Source organism: Onychostoma macrolepis, chromosome 18, assembly GCF_012432095.1.
Source record: "Onychostoma macrolepis isolate SWU-2019 chromosome 18, ASM1243209v1, whole genome shotgun sequence".
NCBI lineage: Eukaryota > Metazoa > Chordata > Actinopteri > Cypriniformes > Cyprinidae > Onychostoma > Onychostoma macrolepis.
In genome coordinates, this window is record NC_081172.1 from 20,570,369 (window position 1) to 20,592,212 (window position 21,844).

At 35.8% G+C, this 21,844-nt stretch overlaps 1 protein-coding gene across 3 annotated transcripts in view; it reads left to right on the forward strand.

Moving 5' to 3' along the window:
- The window catches only part of cd151l (CD151 antigen, like), a 47,979-nt gene extending 26,398 nt beyond the window's left edge, over positions 1–21,581 (forward strand). For all 3 annotated transcript variants that reach the window (XM_058752266.1, XM_058752264.1, XM_058752265.1), the window contains 5 exons: positions 7,513–7,587; positions 7,664–7,768; positions 13,949–14,110; positions 18,691–18,777; positions 20,722–21,581. In XM_058752266.1, the coding sequence (XP_058608249.1) occupies positions 7,513–7,587; positions 7,664–7,768; positions 13,949–14,110; positions 18,691–18,777; positions 20,722–20,781 (489 nt within the window). In that variant the 3' untranslated portion in view covers positions 20,782–21,581. The remainder of the gene's footprint in view (positions 1–7,512; positions 7,588–7,663; positions 7,769–13,948; positions 14,111–18,690; positions 18,778–20,721) is intronic.
- The last annotated feature ends 263 nt before the right edge of the window (positions 21,582–21,844 follow it).

Genomic DNA, 21,844 nt, shown 5'->3' on the forward strand with positions numbered 1-21,844 from the left:
AACTATCCTTGAAAAAAAAAAAAAAAATTGTCGGTTATGTCTTAAGTGAAAGTAAACAGTTGAGACAGAAATTGAACGTGTATCATTATATTGTATGCTTTGTCTCTTAAAGTGACCGCACCTAATTTACTAGTTGCTGTCGGTGTCCTTAATGTTAATCCAAGAAATTAAATAAGAGAAAATCACTTACTGCTCTTGACTGAATTACTTTGTAGTTTTAACAAGAATTAATCTATATTTAATTTATAGAGTGAAGACTATGCAATGCTATTTTTGTTACTAATCCTGGGCCTGCTCTTCTGTCCGACTGCAACAAGAGGTCGCCCTGCCATCATATTGACTTTCACACCACACATCACAATGGACTGCATTTCCCATCAGCCATCTCACTAATCACACACTCACCTGATCACACGCGCACAGCTGTATCCAATCAGACACTCTTTATAAGCCTTGGAATTTCTCTCCCTCTCTGCCGAGTATTGTATGCACTTATCCCTCTCCTAGCGATAGCTACTACGGAGCCCACTTTGTTGTCTTAGTCTTGCCTGTTCTCCCATGTTTGTTTCTAGCCCGTGTTCCCTGGATTAACCCTTGCCTTGCCGTTTGGACACTGTTTGCACCCCTATTGGATTCTAGCCCGTGTTCCCTGGATTATCTCTCTGCCTTGCCCATTGGATACTGTTCGCCGATCGTCGACCCACGCTTGCCCTAGGTTTACTCTTTGTCTTGTCCCTGCCATACCTGTTTGCCATTGTTTCGACCATGCCTGTAAATAAAAGCTTGCACTTGGATCCGCACGTCTCGCGTCTCGTCAGCCCCGTTACAATTTTACATTTGATTTATATGGTTTCTGTACCTGGACACCTATGAACTTGAAAAAACTTAAGCACTGTTTAATTTGTATCTTTGTCTATTTATTTATTTGTGCTATTTACACAATTTCAAACAGGGCCCTGTACAACCTGCACCAGGACCCGCAAACCCCAGCTACGGCCCTGGCTGTGTTCTGTTAATTGCATGGACTTCAAATTATTTGTTGCACACTAGCTTATCACAATAAGCTTTGTGCTTTCTTTCCACTTTAAGTGAACCTTAGTTCCCAGGACATCTACAAGATGGATTAAAATGCTGATAAAGCCATGAAAAGATGAGACATAAACACAGGACAGTATGACTGAAATGTTAAATTGTTAAAAAATATTAAAATAAAACGTTTATTCTGTGGCACCTAAAACATTTTTGGCACCTAATGTTTTTCTTATAGGAGCCAATGGCTTTTGTTTTGTCTGGAACCCTGCACATTATGACCATGTGTTTGTTGTTTTATCTTAAAATGATTTAAATAGGCCTACTATAGATTTAACAAAACTAGCTATATTTTTTTTAAATTGCCTAAATGTCAAAATTAGTACAATAAAAATTACATCATGAGTCCTAGGGATGCACCGATCCAATACTCCGTATCGGTATTGGCTCCGATACTGGCATTTTCTGCCGGATCGCGTATCAGACAAGATCGATCAAAATCCGATATTGTGCGTATACTATTCTGTGTTATTGTTAAGCCCCACAAAAAGCACAAAAACATTATAAAGCACCATAGAGTTCTCATGCACTATAATATATTTATTTAAGTGTTCTGAAGCTGTTCCATAGTTCAGTGTGAGGTACAGATAAATATTTAAGTCATTAAATTCAAGTTGACGTAAACTCTACTCTCAGCTGCGGCTGTCTGTCATCCTCCATTCAGCATGCGTGTTGCGTTCGGTTACAGTCAAGACAATGAAACTCTCTCCAAGAGCACAGTAACTGACATTTAAAACTGTTAATAGAGAAGGCTCAATAAACTATTGCACAGATTTAATATACTATGCATCAATATATCTTCCCGTTATGATTTGAACTCTTCTATGCGGAGCCAGAGATTATCTTACTATAGGGAGATAAGAGGGTCTGTATTACTTACTATTGGAGAAAGTGTAACGGCTAACTTGGATCATGTGTGCTGTAATAACCAATCACATTACAGCCTTGACGTCACTGAATTTCAGTCAGAGTTGTGCGACACTCAATCGGCGTTTACGGATACTGTAGGAATGAAGACTTCATTCTAAATCCTTAATCCTACCCAATTCTTAAATTTAGCAACTACTTCACTAAAGTAATAATACACTGCCAATATCTCAGTAATATTCATGCTAATAACCAACTTAATGGTGAGAAATAGACACTAAAGTGTTACCAATATTCTTAAGTCACCAAAGTATTTGAAGTGAGAGGGGTACATAAAAAGCATGCATAAAGGTTAGATGTTACATTTTTGTTAAATCCACTATTGTATTTTATATGAATGTTCTACAGTCTATACACAGTATTAAGTTCAATTGCATAAGAAGTAACTGTAATTAATTTACATAAAAAAATTAAGAGCAATCCCTTACTTTACTTTTCCAGGGAAAAGTAATTAAATTGCAGTTACTAATTACACCCAACATTGGTCCTATCGTATGTTGTTGCCTCCATTACTGTGCGATACATTTAAAAGAAATGTCTTTTAATTGTATAGTATATATTTATATATAAAGATTTACTTGATTTTCATTAATGTATTTTACAATGTTACAAAGAGCAATGTGTACCATTTTACCAGATTTAGTCCTACACTTATTCACTTTTATTTGTTCCCCACTAAATGTTATTTCACTAAATGTTTAGATTTTATAAAAATATTGTGCACTCTTGATTTTTCTAGAATAACTTTTGCTACTGAATTATCCACTAATCTAGTTTATAATATTTTTGTCATAGATTATGATTTTACTGTATATGTTTTTTCATTTGTTATTTTTCTTTAAAATGAAGTTGTCTGTATTTAAACACACTTTTGTGTTTAACACACAAAACAGTTATGATCAGGTCATCACACTGAGGTATAGAAATTCTACGTTTATTAAAAAAAGTGTTGGTATCGGTATTGGCCAGTACTCAGAATTTTTGGTATTGGATCGGTTCTGAAAAATGGTATCTGTTTTAATTTTCATAAGGCTGTATTGTTATCTGCCCTTGCTCCCTCTAAACATATGATAAAATAATGTTTTATAACATTTTTTGCTAAAATACTAATGTAACTTTACAATAAATAATAATGATTTCCTTTAGCATACAGTATTTTGAGTGATGATAGTAATTTAGTTTAGTTTATTTTACAGTATTATTAACCCTCTGGCTGCTACTGCTAAGAGTTGCTAGCAGTTTAGAATAATTTTTGTTTCCAAATTTGTATCAATTTTATTGGTAGTCCGCTGTATGAAGAATTTTTGGGTACAATATGTCAGTTTAATTAATTTTGCTTTCCTCACTTACATAAATGAACTATAGTATCCTGCACCCACTAGTAAAAAATATAAAAAATTATATTTGGTCTCTGAATTAGGGTTGTGACGGTGAGGAAATTTTCCCACCGGTTAATCGACGTGTGACAACACTGGTAATACCGGTATCACCGTGGTGGGAGGTCGTTTGAGTTTTCCCTCTTTCCTCGCTTTCCTTCAGTTTTAAATGGCTTGTAAAAGCTCCGTCCACGTTTTACTTTCACTTTCAAATTAGCGCCAATTTGGCGTCAAGCAGTTGTTTGTTTTTAGTTCATTTGAGTTTCCCCACTTTCCTTTGCTTAAAAGCACCATGCACATTTTACTTTCACTTTTAAATTAATGGCAATTCGGCATCAATTCAACAAAATTCAACGTAGAACATATAACTTTTATTAACAAAACAAATAAAAATACACCATATGCTATGCCTAATATAAAATAATAAAGAACTTACGAATTTTAAATAAGTATACAAAACTGAAAATCAGTAAAGCCTGAGGAACAAATAGTTATAAAACGTAGAATGTTTAATAGCAAAACGATTAAGAAAGTTTGGAGGCTCGGACTGCATACACCTTTATGGAAAATAATGGGAAAAAATTACACAGTTTAAATAAAATAAAACTCAGCAAATACTGTAGAACCAAATAAATGAGAAACGATCTGTTAAAAAAAACTTCCAATATCACCTTAGATAAATGGCAGGTCAATAGGCTTTTCAAAATCCAAAATATTTTTAAAACAGGCCCTTTTACATTTTGTTTTGAAACTCTTCTGCCATTGTCTTGTCTGTCTCAACTCACTCTTCTTGGAAACCAAGGTCCTGGAGTCTGGAGGAAGGGTGGAGAAGCTCATAGCCCAAGTTGCTTGAAGTCCAGTGTTAAGTTTACACAGTCTGTGATGATTTGGGGTGCAATGTCATTTGCTGGTGTTGGTCCATTGTGTTTTTTGAAAACCAAAGTGACTGCACCCGTTTACCAAGAAATTTTAGAGCACTTCATGCTTCCTTCTGCTGACCAGCTTTTTAAAGATGCTGATTTCATTTTCCAGCAGGATTTGGCACCTGCCCACACTGCCAAAAGCACCAAAAGTTGGTTAAATGACCATGGTGTTGGTGTGCTTGACTGGCCAGCAAACTCACCAGACCTGAACCCTATAGAGAATCCATGGGATATTGTCAAGAGGAAAATGAGAAACAAGAGACCAAAAAATGCAGATGAGCTGAAGGCCACTGTCAAAGAAACCTGGGTTTCCATACCACCTCAGCAGTGCCACAAACTGATCACCTCCATGCCACGCCGAATTGAGGCAGTAATTAAAGCAAAAGGAGCCCCTACCAAGTATTGAGTGTATATATACAGTAAATGAACATTCACTAAAAATTTTTATTTTTTAATTGATCTTATGAAGTACTCTAATTTGTTGAGATAGTGAATTGGTGGGTTTTTGTTAAATGTGAGCCAAAATCATCACAATTAAAAGAACCAAAGACTGAAACTACTTCAGTCACTACTTTCACGAGTTTCACAATTTGAGTTGAATTACTGAAATAAATGTAAATTAAACTAATGGAACTAAATAAAAAAATGGAAATAAACTTTTCCATGACATTCTAATTTATTGAGATGCACCTGTAATGGCACTGTATGAGTTAGTTTGAAGTGCTTAAAGGGGTCATGACATGAGAAATCTAATTTTCCTTCGTCTTTTTACATAGGTATAAGAGATATTTGTACCATTAAAACAATATGCAAGTTTCAAAGCTTAAACTATCCTCCTCATTATAAAAAGGGTATTTATTTATTGATGTACCAAAACTGCTTATTTGGATCTTGCATATAATTATCAGATATATTTTCATGTAAGTGCCGCTAAAGCAGGGCTCCTCAAATCCATTTTTGAAGGCAGCATAAATGTGTCCTTTGATGCTGTCCATTAGATTCTGTGACATTTGAGCTAAAAAATAAAGATGAAAATGCTGTTTTATTAATAATCTTAGCACTGTTATTTTTCCTCATTTTAATCTTGTCAACAGTATTTTTTTGTAATTTTATTATTAGGCAAGGCAAGTTTATTTATATAGCACATTTCATATACAATGGTAATTCAAAGTGCTTTACATAAAAGGAAGTAAAATAATCATAAAAGAAATAATCACAACAATAAAACCAGAAATTTAAAAACGTTTAGAATTATTAAAAAATTTATTTAAAATGAATTTAGAACAGTTAGAAATAAAAATGATTATACATAAAATACAGTGCAGTTAGTTCGGACGTAGCACAGTGCTCATTCAACAAATGCACAGCTAAGCAGATGAGTTTTGAGTCTGGATTTAAATGTGGCTAATGTTTTAGCACATCTGATCTCTTCTGGAAGCTAGTTCCAACTGCGGGCAGGATAATAGCTAAAAGTGGACTCCCCTTGTTTTGTATGAACCCTTGGTATTTCTAACTGACTCGATCCTAATGATCTGAGTGGTCTGTTAGGTTTATATTCAGTGAGCATATCTGCAATGTATTTAGGTCCTAGGCCATTGAGTGATTTGTAAATGAGTAAAAGTACTTTAAAATCAATCCTAAATGTAACTGGAAGCCAGTGTAAGGACCTGAGAACTGGTGTGATATGCTCAGATTTTCTGGTTCTAGTCAGAATCCTGGCAGCAGCGTTCTGGATGAGCTGTAGCTGTCTAATGGTCTTCTTTGGAAGGCCGGTGAGCAGACTATTACAATAATCCACCCTGCTTGTGATAAAGGCATTGACAAGTTTCTCCAAGTCTTGACTGGAAACAAAACATCTAATTCTTGCAATGTTTTTGAGATGATAGAATGCTGATTTAGTTACTGATTTGACATGACTACTGAAACTAAGGTCTGTCTCCTGAATCACCACAAGATTTTTGACTTTTTAGATTTTTGGTTGTTTGACCTCTAGAGTAAAGGTATGCATTCACCTTGAGAACTTCATCTTTGTTTCCAAATGCAATGACTTCAGTTTTCTCCTTGTTTAACTGAAGAAAGTTCTGGCACATCCAACTGTTAATTTCATTAATGCATTGGCAGAGGGAGTCAATGGGGCTGTAGTCATTTGGAAATAAGTCTAGGTGAATCTGAGTATCATCAGCATAGCTGTGATAGGCAATTTGGTTCTTTCTCATTATTTGACTTAGTGGGAGCATATACAGGCTAAACAAGAGCGGTGCAAGAATTGAACCTTGTGGAACTCCGCATGTCATGGATGTCCGCCTAGAATTATGCTCTCCTATACTCGCATAATAAAAAGTATGACCTGAACCATTTGAGTACCATCCCAGAAAGCCGACCCAGTTTTCCAGTCTTTCTAGTAGAATGTTATGATCGACAGTGTGAAACGCAGCACTAAGATCTAGTAGAATCAGAATTAAAGCAAATATAATTTATTATCCTAATGAGTGCTGTCTCTGTACTGTGATGCGCTCGAAAACCAGATTGAAAATTGTCCAGGTATCCATTTGAGTTTAAGTAGTTGTTCTGCTGATTTAAAAACTACCTTTTCAATAATCTTACCTATGAAAGGAAGATTTGATATTGGTCTGTAGTTGCTCCAATATGGTGTTATCAAGATTGCGCTTTTTCATAAGGGGCTTAACAACTGCAGTTTTCAGGGAGTTTGGAAAAGTCGCAAAATGAAGTGAGGCATTCACCATTTTTAAGAGATCAGCTTCTAAACAGTAAAGCACACTTTTGAAAAAAGATGTGGGGAGTGTGTCAAGATAGCAGGTTGACGATTTAAGATGCTGTACTATTTCTTCCAAAATTTTGCTATCAATTGTTTAAAAAACAGACATAGTTACTTCTTTTTGAAATTGCGGTCGAATCTGTGTGACCTCTGCATAACTTGAAGATGTGCCAATCGTCTTTCTGATATTATTGATATCAAACTCAAAAACGCATTTGCTGTCGGAAAGCATTTCACTGGGAATCTGACTTGGGGTGCTTGTTGTTGTTGTTGTTGTTGTTGTTATTATTATTATTATTATTATTATTATTATTATTTACAAGTTATCAATACAATTTATCATCGTCAGCTTATTCAAGTTATATTTTTTCAGTGAGTATAAGTGGTTTAATATGCATTGTCTCTCTCTTCCTATTGTCAGTATTTTGTTTTACTGCTGTGTATTTTCCTGCTGGAGATCCTGGCTGGAGTTTTGGCCTACATTTATTACCAGCAGGTTAGTTACTTGTTCTTTCATTCATTGTTTGCTATGCATTTGTGTCTTTCATTGTCATGCTTTGTGAATATTTTAGCTGAATGAGGAACTGAAGGGGAACTTGAGGGAGACCATGGTTCAGAAATATCATCAGCCTGAGCATGAGCATGTAACGAAGGCTGTGGACAAACTACAGCAGGAGGTGAGACAACTGTCTTTTTGCTATAATGCATTTGTCATTTACTATTTACTTACATGTTGGGTGTAGGCAACTCAGAAGCGAAGACTGGGAGACTCTGGTGTATCTTCAGCAGAATTATTTATTGAGAATGTGCTGTTTGGCACTGTAATCCAACTAAGGGAAGTGGAGGTCAAGTACTTAAGTCATGACCTAAATCACAGTATGTAAATGTGGAAGGATTTGGAGGAATACGCCCAGATTCTGGAGTTTCACCAGGCCCAGTCCAAACAGATATTTTATCATCAAGATAAAGAGACATCCACACCTATACTTATTAATGGCTACAACTTTAAAGAATGGGGCAGAGGCACCAAGAGCCATCACAGACAAGAGGTAATAGTTTAAGTTATTAACCTTGTTTAACTTTAAATATTTGGAGAACAGTAACTGATAGAGACCTTCTACTAGACACTTTGCTTAACAGAATCATTTGTCTGATGCCATGGTCTTCAACCTAAATGCTAAATGCAATGTACATCACTTTAGCTTTTTACACTGAACAAAATTATAAACGCAACACTTTTGATTTCCCCCCCATTTTTCATGAGCTGAACTCAAAGATCTAAGACTTTTTCTATGTACAAAAAAAGGCCTATTCTCTCAAATATTGTTCACAAATCTGTCTAAATCTGTGTTACTGAGCACTTCTCCTTAGCTGAGATACTCCATCCACCTCACAGGTATGGCATATCAAGATGCTGATTAGACAGCATGATTATTGCACAGGTGTGCCTTAGGCTGGCCACAATAAAAAGCCACTCTAAAATGTGCAGTTTTACTGTTGGGGGGGGGGGGGCTCTTCCTCTTCAATGGCTGTGCAAAGTTGCTGGATATTGGCAGGAACTGGAACACGCCGTCGTATACGCCGATCCAGAGCATCCCAAACATGCTCAATGGGTGACATGTCCGGTGAGTATGCTGGCCATGCAAGAACTGGGATGTTTTCAGCTTCCAAGAATTGTGTACAGATCCTTGCAAAATGGGGCAGTGCATTATCATGCTGCAACATGAGGTGATGGTCATGGATGAATGGCACAACAATGGGCCTCAGGATCTCGTCACGGTATCTCTGTGCATTCAAAATGCCATCAATAAAATGCACCTGTGTTCGTTGTCCATAACATACGCCTGCCCATACCATAACCCCACCGCCACCATGGGCCACTCGATCCACAACGCTGACATCAGCAAACCGCTCACCCACACAACGCCATACACGCTGTCTGCCATCTAACCTGTACAGTGAAGAGAACACCTCTCCAAAGTGCCAGACGCCATCGAATGTGAGCAATTGCCCACTCAAGTCGGTCACGACTCAAAACTTGCGACATCTGTGGCATTGTGCTGTGTGATAAAACTGCACATTTTAGAGTGGCCTTTTATTGTGGCCAGCCTAAGGCACACCTGTGCAATAATCATGCTGTCTAATCAGCATCTTGATATGCCACACCTGTGCGGTGGATGGAGTATCTCAGCAAAGGAGAAGTGCTCACTAACACAGATTTAGACAGATTTGTGAACAGTATTTGAGAGAAATAGGCCTTTTGTGTACATAGAAAAGTCTTTGATCTTTGAGTTCAGCTCATGAAAAATGGGGGCAAAAACAAAAGTGTTGCTTTTATAATTTTGTTCAGTGTATGTGGTGTTATGGCAAGACAGATCTTAAAAAAGATTCTTGAATTTGTATTCCTACATTTCCCCCCTTTGAGAGTTCTTATAACTCTCACATAACTCAAATGTTAACATTATGATTTGAACAACTCACGATAAATAAACTGTCCAGCATAAAGCAGTTTTAATGGTTAATAACCTGTTAACGAGCGTCGGTTGTCGGTTAGGAGATATTAACCGAAATGAACATCCCTAAATTGATTCATTCGTATATTCAATTGTATAATTCCCCTAGCACTCTTTTAAAACCTCCCAGCTTTCCCGGCATGTTTTCACACAAAACGAAACTACTCTACATGCTGTGCGCACGTGAGACTGTTATTTAACCAACAAGATTATTTTCAATTAGAATTGAAATAAATTTGAAAGGATAAGTGTCTGTGACCCATTAAAAATACTTACATTTGTTTTACGGGGATTAATTTTACATGCGCACAAAGCAGCAAACAACAGAACATGAGGCTTCACATGGTCATATCACATCACGCACCTGCAGCGCTTTTGCGAGCGGAGAAAAACAAAATAAAGCTAGGCTATATATATAAAACAATAAATAGGCCTATACGATAAATATATTTTTACTTGGGCTAAATAATAAATTAAGAAAACAAAAGAAAAAATTGTGCAACAGGTAGCCTATCCAGAGTTTCGGTTCATTTTTGTGGTGCGCGAAAGGAAACCAAGACGGCAGAAAAGCAGCATCCTATTTTTCTTTAGGCCTATTTTACAAAAGCGCAAATATTTGTTTTTATTGTGAATGTACAGAAATAAAAGCAAACCTTTTACAATTCCGATTATCTTTGACTAAAAGGAGTATTTGCTTCCACTGTTAGAATGAAAAAGATCAAGTGATTGCGCTAGCACCGCATGCGCACACACAGTTAAGCATTGCTATCTTGACAATGCAGCCTGTTCATTATCATAATAAAATATATTCAGTCAAACATATAAAAAAACCCACATTGCTCAGTTTAAATATGTAGTCAAATCTGTGCCATTAAGCGTTATCACCGTACCGCCGTGATGTAAAACATTTAGTTTTACGTGTATATTGATCTCGAATACGGAAACATTTGATTCTCTGTCGAATGAGAGACCCAACGTTGGTTTCAGTTTCGTTTTAGCCTAAATTCATTTTGGCTTGTCGTTTATAGCTTCTTATATTTTTAATTCTTGTTCTTTTCTAAATACTGTTAAATTTAAAGGATTTGTTGTGGAGTTAGGGGAACTAAAATAGCCTAGCTATGTTTACAGTGTTTATTTTAATATTTGTAAACATTTAATGTTGGCATTAGGCCTATTTCTGAATGAAATAATAAAATGAGACTTATACGAGACTTAGGCTATATTTTTTTTTTTATACGCGTAGCATATTTTAACCATGCAGCAAACCTTTTAAAATATTTTGATAAATTACTGAAAAATAAATGACTTTTAAACCATTTAACTGATTGTATTAATCTATCAAAATTCTTACAGTCGGTTAACAGTTAACCAGTTAAAATGAGCGTCCCTAAATCAATTATATGAATGTGCCTCTGAATGTTCTGGTTGTCTTCAGAAAAGATTCAAAGGCATTTTGTTTTCATCTTACCTAATAAAGTAGTGTTTTAATCGCAATGCTGTTTTGTCAACGGAGGTTACGGGAAACAGCTCTAATCCTACTGTTCCAAAAGTGCCTCCCAAAGTAAGAGAGTGGATTTACAGAGAGTTACATTTACATTTAGCCTGTGTGCAGTTTTTGTCTGGCCAAAAAATAAAAATAAAAATACGGACCAAATTTGCATGCCCTGCTGTAAATTTTGAACTGTTGATGAAAAACAATTTGTGTGGATTCTACACATTCGAACAATTCAAATGAGGTATCTAGAATTATTTATGGAGCAGATAAAATACATATAATTATTTATTAATCAATTATCAGTTTGACTTAACCCTTTTCCTTATTTCAAGGCTGAAATGTGAGGTTTACCATTTTATGAAACGTTTTCAAAACTTTATTTGAACATTTCTTACATGTCATTTAGTCATGTTGTCATTTAAAATCCAGACAGTGTTTCTAAAACTACATTTACACACATACCTGCCACACAAGAAAATAAAGAAACAGCAGACTGGCAGTATTTATGCACAGATATCAATACATTAGACCTCTGAAAGTTGTATAGTTTTTGTGTCTAACTCTTATTACAATAAACTAATGCTGTCAATCGATAAAAAAATAAAATAAATAAAACTAATTAGTCGCACATTTTTTCTGTTATTTTTTTCAATTAATTGCGATTTAATCCCACATTCAGAACACATTCAAAATCCCACAGATTTTTTTCCTAATATTTAACCGTTGACTATAGCCTTTCAACATTACAGTATAATTGAGAGCTATCAATTTAACAATTATTAGACTTAAAAAAAAAAATTAAAAAAAACTTCTAATTTAAGTGAATTTAAAACAATCTTCACATAACCCCATTATAATAAATGTCATACCTGTGCCCTTCAGCAAGAAAATATAGCCTAATTTAATAAAGTTATCAAACACTAAATTCTAAATAAAAAGAGATAAAGCTTAAAACTACAGAAGTTATTGATTTCCTCTTTTTAATTTTGCTCTTTGATTAACAGACATCACAGCAACTGGTTATTAGGTTATTTTGGCTGCTACTTTAAAAACTGCCGCTGCTGAACTTGATGCGGACCTGACACTGCTTTGAATGTGACTCATAAATCATAAATAATAAAAAAATAAATACTTGCTTGCACAGTTTTAAGGCCGCTTTCTTTTGTAACTTCATAACTTAACTAACGACATAACTATGACATTGCATACTTGTAGTTTCAAATACTGTTCACGTGCTACGAGCACAGTTTAACGGCTGACAAGACAGGAAGATTTGTTTTTACTGACATATGGCCTGAAAATATCTCATCTGACCGCAGTTCACTGATATTCTACTGAAGCTCATCATCACCAGTACCATTTCCGTGCTCGTTTGACTCGCGCCTGGCGCTGAGGTGAAGTTGGAGCGCGCGTCTGAAAAGTGTCCCGTTTGATGTGCTTGTAAAGACGCTCTGCATCTGAATAAACACAATTCTTTAGCAGTTTTGAGTGGGGTGTCCAAACCTAGCCCGACCCTGCGTTAAATATTTTTTACATGTTAAACTGAAAAAAATCACCTCTACAATAGTGATTTTGTATAGTATAGTGATTTTGTTGACCTGGTTATAAGTAATTTGACACCTATGGACCAGTGAGGTGAGGATAAAACTACTGATAGAGGACAACTTACGACGAAGACTTAACCGCAGAGTTGTCCACTGAATCCCATTGCACTTTGTTTTTTCCCTGAACTCCTCACTGGTCTATGTGCCATGTTCTGCCCCTGTAGGTGATTTTCACATTTTACAGTATGAGACATCTCCATCCTCCAGTGAAACATCAGTCATAGCAGACCTCATAATAGAGGATAGATGAGTGACTGGAGTATGCTGTAGTATAACATCTAAGGTTGTGCGTGTACTTAACTAGTGCCCCCCTCCCCCAATGGAAGGAAGTGATAGGCAACTTGTTCTATTTAAAAAGTGTATTTCGTCTTTGTTGTACATTACTAGAAGTTATGCACTCACAGCCCTAAGAGTTTGCACCTCAGCAAGCTGCACCACAAGGTCTGTGTAGAGGGGGGATGCTGCTTCAGTAATAAGCAGACTGAGCAATGTTTCCCCTTCCTCTTTGGACAAAGTTTTTGCCTGTTCCCTGTGTTGACCTTAAAGGGATAGTTCACCCAAAAATGAAAATTCTGTCATCATTTACTCACTCTCAAGTAGTTCCAAACCTGTATGAATGTCTTTGTTCTGCTGAACACAAAGGAAGATATTCTGAAGAATGTGGGAAACAGAGCAGTTCTGGGGAACCATAGACTTCCATAGTATTTTTTTTCCTACTATGGAAGTCAATGGTGTCCCAAAACAGCCTGGTTGCAAACTTTCTTCAAAATATCTTCCTCTGTGATCGGCAGAACAAAGAAATACATACAGGTTCGGAACTACTTGAAGGTGAGTAAATGATGACAGAATTTACATTTTTTGGGTGAACTATCCCTTTAAAGGATGCTGCTGCAATCTTTACATTTGCCTCCACATCAGAAGCTCTTTACCCAAGTTATTTTGCATAGTTTCATTCAGCCATGTGAGGTTTCTAATGGACAATGTAGAGCTGTACTCTAAAAAGAGGCCATCCGACTATATGCAAACTAATGGACCCTTATAATCTAGTACCTTCTCAGGAGTATCAGCTATACCACTGTATGCGCCAGCTGGCTGACAAAACATTTACTAATTTACTTACTCATCTCTCTTCTACAAACAAGTGATCCTTGACCAGTGTACATTTGGAACAACAATGTTCTTTTAACATTAATTCATTAAAAGTTATTCCTACAATTAGCTAAGTATTGCTTTTGTTTCTGTCAGTTCAAGTGCTGTGGCAGTAACAGCTCGTCTGATTGGGTGGAGAGTGTTTGGATCCGCTCTCGTGAGGCTGATAGTCGGTTGGTCCCTGACAGCTGCTGTAAGAGCCCAGTCATTAAGCTGTGTGGTCGGAGAGCTCACCCCTCAAATATCTATAAAGTAGAGGTGAGTGTACCACAAATTACATCCTTGCACTGAACAAAAGGTGAAGTTGTTTCTGGTTGTTCTGTTGGATAATAAAGGCACTTTCTCACATTGAACCATACAATTGCTATAACTATTTCCCAAGAAAACGTTCTACATTCTAGGCTTTGTATACTTATATGTATACCCACCACTCATACATAGTAGGGCTGGGCGATATATAAAAAAAATTTGATATCTCAATATTTTCAAAATTTTGCCCCCATTAAAAAAAAAACAACAAAAACAATTTAGATAGAACAGCTATTGTTACAAAGTAAATACAATTTTTTTTTTGTGCAAATTTAAGCATTTAAAAAATAAATCTAAACCAAGTGATCACTTACTGCTTTTTATTAAATGAACACATGTATATGTAACTGAAGTAATGCAAAACAAAGACAGAACATGCATTCTGTCAACTTTTTTTAGTGCATGCAATTGACAATTTACACTGTGCAAGTGGGGGGAAATAATTAAACTGGGATAAGTATTATTATTATTATTATTATTATTATTAATTTTTTTTTACAAGTTTTTAGCTACGAACACAAATCTGTCAACTGTCTCTGGTTTAAGAGAAGCTCTTTGGCATGAAACTATGTTCCCACAGGCACTAAAAACCCTCTCAAATGGAGAGCTAGTTGTTGGAACGCAGGTATTTCTTAGCTAATTTTGTAAATTTGGGGAAATGTGCCTTATGGATGATCCACCACCATGAACACAAATCAATAGAATGTGGACTCATACATGGTTTATTTTAACTCATCTAGTGTACTGATTCATTATAGGCTTACTGTATATATATATATATATCTCAATTAAAACCAAAGACTTATGCACTCTCTATGTCTATATTATGAAAACTGGTAAAACAAATGAAAAAATATTATAACAGTGAAATTCCTAATAGTAATTCCAAATTGCAATAGCCTATGTTTCTCAAACAACAGCGGTTGAGAAAGGGCATTTGTTCAGCGATCACAATCGCAAACAATACAGTCGAGATCTCATGACAGAACACAGACTGGTTGAGTGACACTTTCATTTTGATCGCTAAACTCCAGCTTGTTTGTCGGTGATTTCAGATCATCGGCAGCGGCGATTCCACAATGAGGAGCAAGCACATGCGCATGGTTGCCAGATTGCTTAAAATAAACAAAACACCGGGCAGAAAATGTATCCTTGTAACAGGGAAGCTCTGATTCGGGGTTTTGAACTCTTGATATCTGGCAACCACACTAATGAAAGCTACCTCACGTCTCTTGCGTGGTAATATTTAAGGGGACTAATATTGGACGTTCGGTGCGTTCTTTTGGGAAAGTATGCTTGAATTTGAAATATTCAATATTCACGATATTTTCAAATTTTACATGGTAGTCATAATTATTGTTATATTATTGCTAATATCCGATAAATCGCCCAGCCCTTAGGGCTGGGCGATTTATCGGATATTAGCAATAATAAAATCATAAATTATCAAATATTTTCCTAAAGAGAGTGTCATTATACTAGAGAGAAAGATATGTATTAACTGATCATCTGCTGGTGGAGCTGAGAAATGGGATTGGAGAATATAGCTGTGGTCTAGAAGAATGTGTTCTGAATGAAGAATGTGTTTTGTATGAACTAGTCATCTGTTAAGAACTATGGACCAAGAAACCACTGAGTATTAGAAAAAATAATTATGCTGACAAAAACTAACAGTCTAAAGGCCGTTTCACACTTACCGCGAATTCACGCCTGAATTCTGCTAATTCACGCCTGCATGCTAGGTGGCACCGACAAGCAATGTAAATTTCCTCAGCTTTGTATCTCATATATGGGCCGCTGCTCAATATACAGGTGCATCTCAAAAAAATAGAACATCTTGAAAAAGTTATATATTTTTTTTTGTTTTAACTTATTTCAAAAAGTGAAGCTTTCATATATTCTAGCTTCATTACATGTGAAGTAAAACATTTCAAATGTTTTTTTTTTGTTTGTTTTTTTTTTTATTTTGATGATGAGAGCTTACAGATGATGAAAGTCAAAAATCCAGTATCTCAAAATATTAGAATATTTATACTTACATACTGTACTTATATGTATGTATACTTATATTTACATTTGAGTTTCATTAAATGACCATCCCTACAGTATAAATTCTGGATATCTCTTGTTCTTTGAAACCACAATAATGGGGAAGACTGCTGACTTGGCAATGGTCCAGAAGACAATCATTGACACCCTCCACAAAGAAGATACGTCACAGAAGGTCATTACTGAAAGGGGTGGCTGTTCACAGAGTGCTGTATCTAAGCAATTAAATGAAAAGTTGACTGTAAGAAAGAAATTGGGTAGGAAAAGGTGCACAAGCAACAGGGATGACCGCAAGCTTGAGAATACTGTCAAGCAAAGCTGATTCAAACACTTGGGAGAGCTTCACAAGGAGTCGACTGAAGCTGGTCTCAGTGCATCAAGAGTCACCACACTCTTGGTGGAATCTTCAGGAAAAGGGCTACCAAGCCACTTCTGAAACCGAAACAACGTCAGATGTCCGTCTTAGCTGGGCTAAGGAGAAAAATAACTGGACTTTTGTTCAGTGGTCCAAAGTCCTCTTTTCAGATAAAAGTAAATTTTGCATTCCATTTGGAAATCAAGGTCTGGAGTCTGGAGGAAGACTGCAGAGGCACAGAATCCAAGCTGCTTAAAGTCCATTGTGAAGTTTCCGAAGTCAGTGATGATTTGGGGTGTTGGTCCATTGTGTTTTATCAAGTCCAAAGTCAATGCACCTATCTACTAGGAGATTTTGGAGCACTTTATGCTTTCATCTGCTGACAAGCTTTATGGAGATGCTGATTTCCAGCAGAACTTTAGCACCTGCCCACAGTGCCAAAACCACTTCCAAGTGGTTTGCTGACCATGATATTACTGTGCTTAATTGGCCAGCCAACATGCCTGACCTGAACACCATATGGAATCTATGGGATATTTTGAAGAGAAAGATGAGAAACAGTCGATCCAACAATACAGACGAGCTGAAGGCTCAATAGTGCCCCAGCAGTGCCACAGGCTGATCGCTTCCATGCCACACCTCACTGATGCTGTAATTTGTGCTAAAGGAGCCCCGACCAAGTATTGAGTGCATAAATGAACATACTTTAAAGAACTTGAACTTTTCTGTTTTGCAAATCCTTTTTTTGATTGATCTTATGAAATATTTGAATATTTTGAGATACTGGATGATACTCACTTTTTCACGCCACAAATGATCGCACCTGCTGTGAATAGCCCTATAGAGATCTATTGTTTTGATTCAAAAGCATCATCACACTGAACATTCACTGTGAATTTTCGCGTTCAGTGTGAAAAGGCTTTAAGGGCCATATTTACTAATATTTACTTATCTTTTGGCGTTAAAATACTACTGTCAGGATTTACTAAAGATGCACATTGAAGAATTAGAGCTGAAAAGGCGTGGACACAGTTATTTTTATGCCTGAACCTATTGAATATTAATTTGCAGAAGATTCCCTTTCAGACGCAAAATTAATGGTAGGAGAGTATTAAAAGGAATCACGCAATGTGATTTACTAACGTTTGCGCTCGTCAAATTACTGGTATTTGCACCATTATTTTAATGCCCCCCAAAAAAGCATGTTTTAAACTGTTTTGAGGCTATGTCATAAATAGATCACCTGCACCTGATGAGCATCGGCTCTGCTTATTTGTGACTACACTAATTTGTGCTGCGCATGGTATATTGCATTGGTCTATATGCAAATAAGATGTCTGTGTTTTTTAATTACGTGTTGTCAGTAAATCACCTGCAGAAATTTTCACACCCATCAGCGCTGTTTTGGAATCGCCCTAATTTGCCCTGTATAGTAAATCTTGCCCCAAGTCAATAAGAGTTTCCAGAGCCATATGAAGCAGTACAGTGAATATAACAAGCAAGGGATATGCCCATGAAAGGCATATGAGATGAAAAATGTTACAGGTTATAGGGACTGGCCAGCAATTAAAATTTTTTTTTCTACTTGAAGTTATCTTTGTTCAAAGTACCCACCTTGAGTAATTTGCTGGTGATATTTGTGTTACTGCTGTAATTATCTTTTTCAACACTAAACCAGTCGTGTGTATGGAGCGTTTGCTCTTATGGAACATTTTTTTAGTAACTGATGCCACTAGGTTAAAAACTAACTTAAGGTTAACAACTGTTTGTTCCACATTTTTAAACCGTAGTTTGATCTTTGTGTGTGTGTGTGTGTGTTTGTGTTCATAAGAGAGAGAGAATCATTTCATTGTTTCAGAAACAAATTTTACGTTTCAAGTACAATTGTTAAGGTTCAAGTGAGTTTTCTCATTTACTCTGTATGTGGGAACATACAAAAGAACAAAATGCTGTGCCTCACAGGACCACTGCTACATTTGTATGCATATATGAATCTAGATATATATAAACATAAAATATGAGTCATATAAACATATAACCTATACCTTCACATAAATATTTTACATAAAACCTAATACTTAAAATACTCTTGATCTTTGCTTTGTCCCATTGTTTTTATTTTCAGGGTGGCTGCATCACAAAGCTGGAGAACTTCATTCTGAATCACCTGCAGATCATTGGTGCAGTGGGCGTAGGCATAGCTTGCGTGCAGGTCAGCCAAAGCACCCCCAAAAAGTGTTGTTTTCATCTTTTGTCATGTAGTTAAATATGCTAACTATGTTTAAAATGCTGCTATATTTAAAATTTAAATGTGAAATTAAAAGCATGCATGGGCACTTTTTATGGCTCTCTCTTTAGAGCCACACTTGTTTTCCTTACTTATGGATCTCTCAACCCGCATGGGCAGTTTTATGGTGTAAATAAATTACAAAATCTAGTGGAGTAAAATAAATTAAATTTAAAAAGTCATTTAAAAACAAAATTTATAAACATTCACAGTAGATTGTTTGTTTTTTTGTTTTTTTTGTAAATGGCATTTTTCTCATAAGTTTCTTAAGCCTGGAATACACTACGCGATTTTTGCCCCAATTTCCCCCCGATTTTGGACGATCTGAACAAGTTGACGCTAGTTGAGGATTGAGGTTGAGTCTGCAGATTACAGCTGACAGATTCCACAGAAAATCGCTTGGTGTATGATGGTCACAGACTTCGATTTTTTAGCTTCAGACTTTGACTCCATCCAGTTGGAGGATATCAAACATGTTTGATATTTTCAGCCGATTTTAGAACACACATGTTTTCATTTGTCATGCGTCTCCTAGCAACAAGGCGCACATTTCTGCGTGAGTTTGTTGTGATCGGAAAAACTTTAAAGTCTGGTAGTGTATGATCTTCAGTTGCGTAGTGTATGATGCCCAGTTTTCCTTTGTCACTATTTACATAGTCGGTAAGTGTATGATGCCTAGTGTTTTAAAAATCTGTTCAGATTTTAAAAGTCGTGTAGTGTATTCCAGGCTTTAGTAACTTGATTTTGCATTTACAAAGGAGTTTTGTAGACACATAATCCCTGTATAAAGACTCTTTGAGTTGTGTGTATACGTATAGGATTAAAAGAGTGTAGAACATCTTAATTCTTAGATTGCATTACAGTGGAGTGGCAGTCATACTAACAAAATCTGTTAGTGGGGGAAAATATGTGCAAAGATTTTTAGCATCTATTTATGCACTTATTAGAAGAAAATAAAGCTGCATATTCAAATACTTAGCAGATGAACCTTTTGTTATTTATTATCCCCCAACTGTTGTGATTGTTGTGAAAACCATAGTTGTTGCTTTCAATACAGTAAAAAAATAAAAAATAGTTTATTCAATACCTGTTTGGGTCAAAAAGTAACCAAAGATAGTAATGAAAATGACATCCATATTCTTTTCTTTGTTTAGTATGAAACTTAGTCTAGAAGCCCAACACAAAGTTGTTCAACCCACAAGGACTGAACCAAGGTTAAGTTTTATGAGCATTACATGTTTGCATGATTCCTTTTGCCACGTGAGCAAAAGGTACTCTGATACATTTCAGAAGGAACATTGTTGGACATCTGACTGTTTTAAAGAATCGAAAGCAGAAGGCCAAAGTGCACTGTAAAGATAAAATCAGTTGGTTTGCTTTAGTGACAAACAACATGTTTAAATTTTGAGCTCAAACAATCATCCCAGAAGTCTCCCAAGTGTCATTTTGTGAACATCTACATGAAGCAGCTACAGTGAATCACAAGCACATTAAGGATGCGTTCATCCCCTGTTGGGTATATTCACAAACACGTTCAGTGTCAAAAGGAAATTGAAGGGGTGGGGTGCATTGGATAGTTGGTGGTTCAAATGTCTTGACTCCTAAGTTTCTTGCCTGTCAGAATGTTCTAGAGAGAACATACCCAAACATGATACTTTTTCTTATTCAGAAGGTTAGACAGTGTGGTGATGCTTTGATTCAATGTGTTGCACTTAAACATTTAGCCAATAGATCAGGCAGGACTGACCCATGTAGGTGTCGACATACACAATAAAAATGTATTATTTTTGCCATGACTGTATGTGCATTTATGATATTGTTTGGAAATGTATTAATATTGGGCTTTTCTTTTCTTGTGTGCCCTTTCAGATTGTCGGCATGTTTTTCACCTGCTGTCTGTACAGGAGTCTGAAATCAGAGCCATACTGAGGAGCTCAAATACAGCATTAATCAGTGACCATACAGCATTTTGTTTAAACAGATTGGAAATGATTGAGGGTTCTGCACACTATCAAATCAGTTCTAACTATCCACGGGCACAGAGACACAAAAGTAGTGTTTTATGATTTTATGATCAGTCACACATTAAGTACTACTGAGCAAGAAAGTATGTTCTGATCCTTTTTTTGTAAGTGCCAAGTGGCTTTATTATTCTGATTAATTAACTTAAGTTTGGACTGTATTTTATATATGAAACCTTTTATGTACCATTTTTTGCTTTGTATGAGTGTACTCCCAGATCCTCAATCAAAATATAAAACCTCTGCCACAAAACATTTAGTTTTTTGGACCAGTTAATCCTGCCTTGTGATTTATGCACCACTATCAGCACCAGAGAGAATTGCAAAAATAAATTTAAACACATACGGAAATGTTAATGACAAAAACCTTTAAAGCATGAAAGAATGTTGAATTGTACAAACTGCATGAAACTGCATTTGTTTTAAATTCAGAAATTGCAGGTGAAATGTTGCATGTTGCATGTGAACTAAATGATCATTGCTTAAAAATACAAACATAGAAATTGCAGTCCCCAAATGCTGTTAATGCAGTATGTTTTTACCCTGGTGAAAAATAAGTGCACTTTAGCATACTTAATATGGAAATAATATACTTTTTTAAATATCAAATCACCATGATTTGTAAATTAATGCCCCACAATGAAAAAAAAAAAAAGAAATAAAGAAATATTGCATATCTGTAATTAAATATTTTCATCATCAACTATATTATGTTTTTTATTCATCTTTGTTCAGAAGTTATGATGTCACAAGCTTAAAAAATTATGGTAACAATTTTACACTTAATATTTCTGAGTAGTTTTTAAGGCTTGATTTTTTTTTTTTTTTTTTAATCGAATCTACCTGAATAAATCTTGTAAAATCTCCTAAATTAATTAATCTATGACACAATGAATTTCATATAATTTGTGAAATGTGCTCATTTATTTTAAGTTGATTCTCAAAAGTCTGTGATTTTGAGTGATTTTGTA